Source organism: Haliotis rufescens, unplaced genomic scaffold, assembly GCF_023055435.1.
Source record: "Haliotis rufescens isolate VD_foot unplaced genomic scaffold, xgHalRufe1.0.p SCAF_8, whole genome shotgun sequence".
Lineage (NCBI taxonomy): Eukaryota > Metazoa > Mollusca > Gastropoda > Lepetellida > Haliotidae > Haliotis > Haliotis rufescens.
The window spans coordinates 4,021,821-4,034,492 of NW_025964372.1; the positions used below are offsets into that span (position 1 = coordinate 4,021,821).

The 12,672-nt window shown below is 40.7% G+C and overlaps 1 protein-coding gene across 1 annotated transcript in view; it reads left to right on the forward strand.

The window, feature by feature from the left end:
* The first annotated feature begins 9,289 nt into the window (after positions 1-9,289).
* The window catches only part of LOC125376959 (flocculation protein FLO11-like), a 69,152-nt gene continuing 65,769 nt past the window's right edge, over positions 9,290-12,672 (forward strand). Inside the window, exons 1-3 of the mRNA XM_048389634.1 lie at positions 9,290-10,045; positions 10,931-11,021; positions 11,235-11,858. Coding sequence (XP_048245591.1) covers positions 9,749-10,045; positions 10,931-11,021; positions 11,235-11,858 — 1,012 coding nt within the window. The 5' untranslated portion in view covers positions 9,290-9,748. The remainder of the gene's footprint in view (positions 10,046-10,930; positions 11,022-11,234; positions 11,859-12,672) is intronic.

The following is a 12,672-nucleotide window of genomic DNA, read 5'->3' on the forward strand; positions in this document are numbered from 1 at the left end:
TGACACATAATTATCACTTCATTGGTAGGCATGATTAATTTAGGCACTTTGAAATAGGCGCAAATGTTTGCTGCACCTAATGAACCTTCAACTGACCATTTGTTCATCTGAAATATTTATAGTGCTAAATAGTCTTTTAAGCTTTGTTTTGAGGATCTGGTGATATATTGAAATGATAGTCATATTTTGTCCTTGTAGAATGGGGTTTCTCTGGGACCTTGGTCTCTGTCCCCAGAACCCTAACGCGGGGCCATACACTTTATCAAATTTCTTTTGCCTGTCAACACAGGGTTGCTCATTTCCTTTTCGTCGTAGCAAGTAGATCAATAACGATACCCTTATCAGTATAACTGAGCAATTTACTTGACTGGAGCATTTGTTCCTGTGTGAGGCGAGGTGATGTGGAAAGTGGTTTACCTCACCATACAAGTTTATTGCACAACTATAGCGACTAATATAGGTGGCGCAATGCGCACGCCAGAAACCTATTATTGTATGCTCAATTGTCCTTTCGGGGGCACGGGTGACCCAGTTGTCTAAGGCGCCGCCATTTGCTGTGCAGAGTTGCGTCCCTTGGACACGCCGGCAACCTATGATTGTGGGTTCGAATCCCGGTTGGCTCCGATTATGTTTTTAGGTTTGTCAGCACCATACCCATGCTCGTGGATTTCACCGAAGTGGAAAACGTCCGAGACCTGCACCACTTCGGGCTTTCCTCCCACATTAAGTTGACACGCCGTGATATAACTGGAATACTGTTAAAAGCGGCGTTAACCCCAACTCACTCACTCAATTGCCTGTTCACCCCGATTATGTTTGTAGGTTTGCGGCACCATACCCCTACTCGTGGGTTTCACCGAAGTGGTAAACGTTTGAAACCTGCACCAGTTCAGCTTTTCTCCCCCTTCACGCTGACACACCGTGATATAACTGAAATACTGTCTCACCATCTCACTCACTCACTCACCATCAGTTAGAAATATGTACTTTCAACTTCAAGTGAGTGAGTTAATATTTAACGTCACATCGGTAGTATTTCAGCCGTATCGTGACGAGAAGTTATACATTAATGATACATATTTTTATATATATATTAAAAAGCAGTAAGTATTAATGAACAACCCAAAATCAAAATGGGCTAGAGATCGTCATTCACTGAAGGGTGATCACCATACTAGGGACCATGGGGACTTACAGTACCTTTGCTTCCTGCATGGAACCCGGCAGGAGTTATATCACCCTACAGTCACTGGCGATAATTGACCAGTGAAGCCTAAAGTTAAATTGATGAAAATACTACGTTTAAAGGTCTGGTATGCATTGAAATACTTTGAATGACGTGGGACTTTTATACCCTCTTAGGGGGACAATAATTTTACGCTACTTCAACCCCCCTCGAGGGTACAGCCACTAACGATCTAAGTTATTAATAAGCACTACCAATATGTAAAATAATACATTATGTACATCAAAGTTTATGAATTAATTCTATTTCTTTTACAAAGCACAATATTAAATGAATTGAGGGAGTGAGTGAGTTCAGTTTAACGCCGCTTTTAACATTATTCCAGGTATATCACGGCGTGTCAGCTTAATTTGGGAGGAAAGCCCGAAGTGATGCAGGTCTCAGACGTTTACCACTTAGGTGAAACCCACGAGCACGGGTATGGTGCTGACAAACCTAGAAACATAATTATGGCGAACCGGGATTCGAACCCACAATCATAGATTTCTGGCGTGCCCAAGGGACGCAACTCTGCACAGCGAATCGCGGCGCCTTAGACGACTTGGCCACCCGTGCCCCCCTTAAATGAATTGACATGACTAAAAGGTCCTTTACACTATAATAGTTATCCCTTGTGGTGGAAAAATCAAGGATCGCATCTTAGGTTAATAAGGAAGATGAGCGGCACGTACTAGTATGCATTGGCCACAAACCTTTGATTCATGTTTTGGGCAGCGTCCCACACTCATGGTACAACGCCACGCAACCAACCGAGTCACCAAGACTGACCAGATCCATTTAGCCTCCGCTTACGACAAGCATGATTCACCGAATTATGCTTTTCCATATCTTCCATTCACATGCTTGTGACGTCTACCATGAGGATTGTTCATGATATCAAGCACTGGTTTAGTATGGCGCATACTCGATTATTTACAGGCCGTCGTCATACAGGTCGAACGTAGCTAAGTGCTGTTTCAAATAAACAAATGAATAAATATCAGTTACTGTTGCGGGAAAGCAAATGTCATCTGAAATTAACCGAGAAAGCAACATGTCAGATGCTGGTCTTCCTCATATTTATAAACCTACTGCCACGTTTGCCTACAGTGAGCTCACTACTAACAAATAAACCAAAATCATCAGTAGATTCGATGAAAATGCTTATTGAGAGAGAAATAAAATGATATGTATTATTGCACCCACTAATGTTATTGACTGTTATGTGAACTTTGGACTTTGGACTTTCACATGGAATGCATGTAAAGTATTGAGGAATATTGTTATTGCAAATATGACACGAAAACCATCCTACATGTACCTCTGATATCTTCAGATGTTGAATAATTACAACACCAAGAGAAGTATTCACAATAACATAATGTCTACATTGAAAACATACTAAATACATTTAGAAACCCGACGTTTGCAATCACCTTATTTTAACAATGGTCTAGGTATTAGGTATTGAGGTACCAACGTCAACGATCAAAGATAGAATACATACTAATTTTGGTTGTGAGGTTCATGACTTTTTAGAATATTGGGACAATAATAAAATATTTTAGGGTGTACTTAACTTTTTTCTTTGTGTATATAACCGCCTCCGTGGTCTAGTGGTAGATTGTTAAATTACTTTTACAGGGTCCACCATAAATGATGGATCCATAATCCAATTTGGAACGCGTAAGGGCTCTGTAGAGTTGGAGTAGGGATTTCTGATCCCCTCCCCACTTGGAATTTAAAAAGACTTTCAACAAGTCAAGGGCCATCAGGCATTTATTTTTCAAATATTTCATGTGGGGTAAGACGGTCAAATGGTGATCGAAAATGATGCCCAAACACTTTGCCTCCTTTACAACTTTAATCGGATTGTCATCTAATACTAGCTCTTGGTCTCTGTGAGGTTTGTATTTTCTACAAAATTGGATACAATCAGTTATTGAGTTTAAAAATTTAAAAACAATTTCTAACAACCATTTATGAATTATATTTAAACATAGTTGCAGCTGCCTTTCGACAGTATTCATATACTTACCACGACATGAAATGTTAAAATCATCTACGAATAATGATCCATCAATGGAATCATTCAAGACTTTGGAAAGGCTACTTTTTTTAATACTAAACAAAATGACAGACAGAATACTGCCTTATGGGACACCCTGATCCTGATTTTAATGATCAGACAGGGTCGAAATTGTCTGTCTGTTAAAAACTTGGATATAAACTGAGGCAAACGGCCTCGCAATCCAAAACTCTTTTGAAACACCGTGTTTCGTATGCTTTTTCGAAATCTGCATGTTGGTTGTTTATTATTGCATTTTTAACGAATGACTCTAACCGGACTAAATGGTCAACAGTATTTCGATTTTTCCGAAATCCACACTGAATATTTGTAATTAAATTGTTAGATTCCAGGTACCATACTAATCTATTGTTAACCATGCGTTCCATGGTTTTGCAAACGCAACTAGTCAATGAAATGGGTCTGTAATTAAAGGGATCAGTATGATCCCGTCCAGGTTTTTGAATGGGAACAAGTATAGCATCATGCCATGATGATGTCCAGATTTCATCAAATATTGATAGAAGGATTTCCAAACATGTATTTGGTAAGTGTTTTAAGAGTTGATAGTGTATGTTATCAGCTCCTGTAGCAGTATCATGAGCTTGCCCAAGGGCAGCATGAAGCTCATGAATTGAAAACATTTCATTATAATCTTCTCCGTTATCTAAAATTAAGATTTCTTTTCATGCTGCTTTTGGTATATTTGGAATTTAGGGACATAGGTAGCCGGAACTAATGGTCACTTCCGGTCGGGAAATGGTCACTTCCACAAAGGTCAACATGGACTGACCATTCGAATTCATTTAGTAGATCTGGATCTGTTATTGATTAATCTAGAGAGGTGTATGTTCCTGTCCCATGATAATACAGGGCTTTGGGAGTTGCTCATAGAGTGCCTGCAAATCACTTTGATGAAGAGTTGATGATGGAGGAAGGTACAAAGAGCACAAGGTGAAAGCAATGTGCATGGTCACACGGACAGCCCCCGCATGAAACTGAGTATTCAGAGTATCAGGGCTGTGGAAAACAAGCCTCACAAGCCTCACCAAGATTGAAGTACGTCCAGTGGCTTTAGGTCCTTGAGGAGAAATGTAATGATATGAATTATACTGTCTTATGTTGATTTGATCTGTTTATTTCAAGTAAGTTTCTTGAATACAAAATGCTGATGGTTTAAAATCTTGTATTAGTAATTGTAAGTCATTAAAATTATAGCAGTTCCACTGAATGATTGAACTTGAGATGCTCATGTTGGTTCAACAGGAGATCTTGAGCGATGTCCATTCCCTCTGCGTGGGAGTGATGGGCTAATCTCCATCTCTAGAGGCTCTAAAGGATTATGAACCTCTATAGGTGTCATAGCAGGTGAGGGGGTTACATCCCATTAGTAAGACATCCCATTAGTGAGACACCCATTGTAAGACAGTGGAGTAGGGTGGATTAATTAAACAAACACAGCCAGCCTACCCACTTAACAATGGTCACAGCCCATGATTAGCGGATTAATTAATAAGAGTAGGCCAGTAATTCTGTTTGAATATTCTCAGGACATAAATGAGTTAGGAGCTAGTAGGAGCTTACTTAAAAAGTTGAGATGCATGTTTTGTTAAAACTTACTTATTACACATATACATTTCATGCACAATCATGGCAGGTTTGCAGCAGGTTGAGTTCATTACCAGTCAAAGAGGTACTCTCCAGGTCCTCTTTCAGGGATATCTCCACTACAAGAACAACGTAAGACAAACTGGTACTCATTGGCGATGTACCGTTAAGACCTGCATTGGCAAATGTACAACAGTTGGATATTTTGAAAGAAATTTCACTGTACACAACCACCCACCAGAGACACCAGCAGAATCCAGTTCCTTGGCAGATTAAGGAAGAGAGCAAGAGAAGAACCAAACTCTCCTATGCCAGCCCTCTACAACGACGAGGTCTTGAGACATGATCCGGAGGCTGCAGCTATATTTCCCTCCTTCAGCTCAGTCGGCAGCGCCATGTACAGACACCGCAGTCACACCATCCCGAAACTCCCTAAAACCAGAGATTGACTCCATGAACCAGTCTCCCAATGTACCGAATGCTGACGAATTCAACGACTACATAGTCACAAACTGGGTGGATTATGAAGCCAGATACCCTCTTTCGCTGTGAAACCATCACCAGACATTCGGCCCAAGAACCAACAACAACCTGGAGGGTTTCCACAGTCGCCTCAATGCATCACTGAATCATCGTCATCCTAATCTCTACAGGTTCATCGAGATCATCAAGAAGATTGTGAAATCTGAGAAGACCAAGCTAACCCAGTTAGACCTAGGTGCAGCTCCACCAGCCAGAAAGCTTGTGTAAAAGGAGATTGACAATCGACATTCCAGACTGAAGGATCAGCTATCCCAGGGTGTCAAGACATCACTCCAGTTCTTGGATGCTGTTGGCAAACTTCTGAAGATGGATTAAGGTTGTGTCAGTGTGACAACCTCGATGTGAACTGTGATGTGAACTGTGATATGAACTTTAACTGAACTCTAAGTGACGAATATGTTAAAACAATGGATTTAAGGGATGGATGAATTAAAATGTTGAATGAAATAAAGTAAAAGGGGGTATCCAGCATCTTGAGTCATTTCTTTTGTCTATAATAAGACAAGTCCATTTTCATGATAGTGGTTAATTACTTGATTAACATGTGCAACCAGGTATGACGTTGTTGTTTTAAGGTGTCTCACAACTGGGCTGTTTTACTATTGGGAGGAGACCGGTGAGGGCAACTCCAAGTTTTGAGGTGCCTTTGTCCGTCTTATCAATTGCTTTTTCTCACTTTTTGTCTAATGGGCTTCGCCCTGAACCTTTTGACTGACCCTAACACTATCTGGTTCAGATGATTGAGATTTCAGATTCTGAGTTGATGGCATTTTCTGAGTTTCTGTCTGGGAAGCAAATGAGGATCGCGTTTTAGATATCTGAGCAGCTTCATCAAATAATCAATTGGTCATCACTGACCCAAGAGAGTGAGTGAGTGAGTTGGGGTTAACGCCGCTTTTAATGTATGTTACTTTGGAGGATAAAACAATAGTCACTTGTTCACTGAAGGGTTAACACAGGTTTCAGAAATAGCTGAACTAACCCGAGTACCATCCCTGGAGAAGGTTGTTTATCACAGGACCGATGTTGTCATGGTGGTTCCAGGTCCAAAGGCGAAACTGTGCATGGTCCTCGACCCAGGTGTTGGTCGTGTAGTCATGGGACACTTGTCTGTCTAAAGGCACGAGTTTCTTTCATGATCTCTATCCAATCATCTTGCGCCATGTTAAATGGGAGGAATGGAAGTACTGCTATATGCCGAAAACATCTGTAACATCACGCTCTTGTTTGTAGACATCTCTGAAGCCCAGATTCTGAACCTTCCTCCAAGATTTAAGAAATAAACGACAAGTAGGATTTGTTTATCGTCCAATAAAACACTGCAGGGATAATAAACCATGAGAGGCGCAGCCCGGAGTGGTTTACTCTCTCTGCAGTGTTTTATTGGACGATACACAATGACCACGAGTCGTTTATTTCTGATATGACATATCAACACTATGTTACATCCTATTTGACCGCCTCCGTGGTCTAGTGGTAGAGCGTCCGCCCGGGGAGCGGAAGGTCCGGGGTTCGATCCCCGGCCGCGTCATACCAAAAGACGTTAAAAGATGTACTTGTTGTTACCCTGTCTGGCGCTCGGCATTAACAAGGACTGGTCGGCTCGGAGTCAGTTTACTGTGTCTGAGTGGGATATTCATGTTAAACTGCAGCATGATATCTCATTGAGCTAGCACTATAAATCGGCATCAGTCCAGACTAGTACAAACAGCCACACAAACACACAGACGTACATGCACGTCGCTATATAAGTGCAATGATCTTGGACGCGACGTTAAACCCCATTTCACCTCACCTCACCTTACATCCTATTTAAGGATGTTGATAAAATTGAAAAGCTTTCAAAATATAAAACCCTTTTAAAATAATGATGCCTCCCTCAATACTATTTCCCGCACATTCCCACAATCGTCACGTCGAAAATGAACATGAAACATTCATGAAAACACTGGAGATGCAACAGTAGAATAATCAGGATAGTCGGTTGATCTACTTTGACAGTGTAGGCGTATTGTGCAGCCCACCCGTGTGCACGTAAGTGTAACATAGTGACTGCCAGTAACCAACATGCTCTGTAGCTAGTCCTCTCTGTGGGCATTGTCTTTGTAGGCTTCAGTGGACCTAACTATCAGTACTCCCGTGGGGTTTGTAAAGAAATATCGTCACAACTTTCTCCATGAATGCTTGCGGCTCCTCTGCAGTCTTCTTAATATGTTCATCAACGAATCACAGAGAAAAGGTCTATTAAAAAGTTTAAACAATGTTTCCCCTCAAGGCGTAGGTAAAAGCATTTACCTAATCGAGGCCCGTACACACATGTGTTATAGAAGTCACTCATTCACCCGTCACGATGTGTCCATTGAGGGTAATATGCCCAATACGCTCCGTCAACCTATCAGTGTTGGTAGGTCAAATACATCTCTTGTGAATTTCTTGAACAGACTTATGCTGGACTCGTCAAGGTGTGACAAGTCCTTCAGTGGTATTTCGCTCATAAATGAACGACGCCAGACTGCCGATAATTACATAAATAAAAAAAACGCCCTCAGCCAATAACATATAATTTCCCTTGTCAATTAAACAATACTACAGAGTTAATGAATTTGTTTCGGTGAAGCCAGAGGTTTCAAATAATCAATGCCTATTAGAGCTAGAGCTCTAAACCGTTTGAAGTGATATAAGACAGCATAAATAGACCGTATTTCAAAATAACTAACTTTGTACATGAAAATGTATCATTGAATGATATATCTTTCAAAATCAACACATAATTAAATGAGAACTTATGAGAAGATTTAAATATCTTTTGTGTGTGAACTTTTTAAACTTATATCCCTTGTGATGGAAAAATCAACACAGCCGGCTTCGTCATTGACTTTCATCATTCATTTAGCATATCTACGACCTGACTTGCTTGCACCAAGTTGGATCTCCCAACGGTGGTATGTGGAGAAGTGCAGTTTTAATAGGTACATTGTTTCACCACGATCGCGTATGATTACACCCATCATTAGTCCTAAATAAATAACGAAATGAGCTGTTGTTAGTAGGGGTGACTGACTATTGAGCCAAAAAGACTATTGCGATATCAATAACTATTGATATTGAGAGATTTTATTGCAATACTATTGCAATAACTATTGGCAAACATTACTTCATCCTTTTAAGATAAAATATTTTAACAAACAATAAAACATTTGAAATTTTACCAGTTTGTTTTATTTTCAAGTTGTAAACAATACCAACCATACCAAAATGTGAAACAAAACTCATTCATGGAGTCATGGTAGAATAAGATCTTATTTCACTGCTGATTTAACTTAACAAAACAATGTTAACACTAGTTAGCACTATATCAATAATATCAAGTAATTGAGAAACTTCTCCATGTCTTATACTCAATAAACTCAATGTATTTTGTGTTTTTTATATCAAAACAATACCTAACAATTAGAATAGAAACTCACTGACACACAGAATATCTTTCAAACAAAACAAAACTTGGGTTGCTAAGAGACAGGAGGGGCAAATAACTCTAACTGCCATACCAGTTTTCAAGCTTAGCACCTACGGTGAATGGTCAGATTGTTCTATACGTAAAAAATTATCCTGCATTCCACCTGTACCAAAGTGCTACGCTTATGGTTCTTATAATATTAAGTATATATAGAAGTAGCTGCAACTAAAATAATACGATTGGAATATATTATTCGTGATAAAATAAAACAATGCCTTGGAGAACCGAAAATACATTTTATTGATTTTAAATGATAAATCATCATGTCTACTGATGTTTTATATCAAATTTCATTCTTTTATTGACAAAGTTTGTTATATCTGTTTATTCATCTGAATTCCCTGAAGGGATGCGAGTTGTATTGTGCGCTATTCAATCAGAATACGTTTTCAACGCATAAAGACAACCCTAAAGTGCTACAAAATAAAACAAGTCCGTACACTATCGAAACTATCGATATTGGACACTTACATCGATACTATCGATTGCAAAAAGCGACTCCCATTGATAAATTGATATCGGGGCACTCACTATTGCAATACATCGATAGTCCGATGTATTGTTACATCCTTAGTTGATAGCCGTTCTTCCAAGACTACAAGGATGTTCCTTTTGTTTTATAGATAAACGTGTTTTCCAGTTGCTAGGAAATGACATTGATTATTTTCAGCTTTGTCTTATCTTTTTGCTCTTTGACAATTGGACACAAAGCCCCAGATGCATATAGGATGCTGTTCATTTATCTCAGATGATTGCATAAGCATTTGTCTGCTTGGAGGTTGTGTACATGTTGTGCTCAGGAGATCACTTTCCCCATCTTTTAGGCATGTTGGTGCTTCAGATTACATTACTTTTGTGTATAAATAATGTCAACAGTCTGAACGTTGATGATTATGTGAACTCCATGCGACGTCCACAGCTACCTGGGTCGGTATTGTGGACTGGCACTACAAGGATGTTTCAAACATGTTCCTCTCTGTGCCACCATTACACCGGATGCCGAAGTGTCCACTACCGACATGTGACCGGAACTTGTACCCTCCTGGCTGCAGTAGGGAATCCGCTTTCTGTATCCTTTCAATCGGTGAGACCTTGCTTATGTTGGTATTGGTAAATGAGACGTTGGTATTTTTACAGGAAGGGATTTTAAGGTCTATGACAGTGACGATGCTGATATGAAACCAAGATATAGTATTCGAAAGCCACATAACGCCATGCTTTACCTGAGAAGCACAACACCACATATATACCAGTAGTTTCACAAGTTCGCTCAGTTCTATTCTCAGTTTTTCGTTAACGGAAACTTGTAGTGTATAAGGTTTTTGTCTACACTGCTCCCGCCCCTTTAAGCCATAAGAATTCATGTGTTTTGTAAATAAACGAAAGAGTTTATATAACTGACAGATATCATTTTTCCTTTTACCGCTGTCACTGTTCAGTAGCAGTTAGTGAGTATAGTTTTATGCCGCATTTTGCAATATTCCAGCAATATCACGGCGGGGGACACCAGTAATGAGCTTCAAAAATTCTACCCATGTGGGGAATCGAACCCGGGCCTTCGGCATGACGAGCAAACGCTTCAACCACTAGGCTACACCACCGACCCTGTTCAGTAGTAAGCTTAATAGTGTACACATATAAATTATATGTTTTTTGCCTGTGTTTTTCTTAATGCAAAACTAGCTGACATAAGTAGGTTCTTCATGATGAAATTAAAAATAAGTTGTGCACGTGTGGTTTGGTTCATTTTTGGTTCACAGATAAGAAACTTGAAAACCCGGCCTTTCAGCCATTATATCTATGACTTAGAAAGACAAAAAGGCGTGTAAAATTAAAAAAAATGCAAGATATTTGCCAGTCACAGCAAGTATTCATTTTATTGAAAATACTCAGTTTTCAATTGTCCTGAATACAACTGTGTTGTACATGTTCCTCATCTATTCATTGTTACACATACACTCATCTACAGACTCACGCTTGCAAGTCTGCAGTTTGCGACAATGGACAATTCTGTGTGCCCGTGGAATCTGCAAGAAAACATATATGCATCAAGTCAGAAGGTGAACATGTGTTACATTTACATCTGAAATGTTATAGAGAAAAAGCATTTTTGAAAATAGCCTTGCCTCTTTGATAAAGAAACATTCATATGTGATTATTATATATAGTAAAAAAAAATGACCAAATATATTTTCCAAGCTTGCAAAGTAGTCATTATTCCAAGTTTATTGTTTATTTAATAACCAATAGGGAAATTTTCATTTTGGAACTAGGAAGACCTTCAACAATCATTCAATCATCTAGGGGGACTTCGATAACTACACAGTCACCAGGAGGAACATCAACAACTACACAGTCACCCGGAGGAACTTCAACTACACAATCACCCGGAGGACCTTCCAAAACTACCCAGTCACCTGGAGGAACTTCAACAACTACCCAGTCACCTGGAGGAACTTCACCAACTACCCAGTCACCGGGAGGACGTTCAACAGCCACACAGTCACCCGGGGGAATTTCACCAACTACCCAGTCACCCAGAGGAACTTCAACAACTACCCAGTCACCCGGAGGAACTTCAACAACTACCCAGTCACCCGGAGGACCTTCAACAACTACCCAGTCACCCGGAGGAACTTCAACAACTACATTGTCACCCGGAGGAACTTCACCAACTACCCAGTCACCCGGAGGAACTTCACCAACTACACAGTCACCCGGAGGAACTTCACCAACTACCCAGTCACCCGGAGGAACTTCACCAACTACCCAGTCACCCGGAGGAACTTCAACAGCCACACAGTCAACTTTCTCATCGGACGGAGAATCCACCGTGGGACCTGCAGAGAGTTCTGGCGGAGTATCGTCCGGTAGTTCATCTGGGGGTACATCCGATGGTAAGTATTTTTCTCATGACAGAAATAACAAAAGACATTGTTCCCACTTTTGAAATACAGATTCTCGATATATAAGGAGGAATAGATAAAGTGTCCCATACATGTTGTGCTTAATTGAGAGCATCCAGCACAGCAACTACGTATTCTTACACGATGTAGGCACAGCTAAGAAAAAAAGCGAACAATGCAATGTTTTCCTGCAACACCGTTATTAGGACGCGATAGTCATTATTGTGACGCAAAAGATATCCCCAAACCTTGAAATACACAAAATCTATTCCCGTATATCATAGTAACCTTAAGTTTGCATTTTACAACCTGTACATGGGAAGTTGCACCTAACCCCGACTCCCGACACATGGGAACAGGCACCTAACACCGACCCCCGACACATAGGAACATGCACCTAACACCGACCCCAGGTACATCGTAACATGCACCTAACATCGGCCCCCGGCACATAGAACATGCACCTAACATCAACCCACGGCACATAGGAACATGCACCTAACACCGACCCCCGGCACATAGGAACATGCACCTAACACCGACCCCCGGCACATAGGAACATGCATCTTACAACGACCCCCGGCACATAGGAACATGCACCTAACATCGACCCCCGGCACATAGGAACATGCACCTAACATCGACCCCCGGCACATAGGAACATGCACCTAACACCGACCCCCGCACATAGGAACATGCATCTTACACCGACCCACGGCACATAGGAACATGCACCTAACACAGACCCCCGGCACATAGGAACATGCACCTAACACCGACCCCCCGCACATAGGAACATGCACCT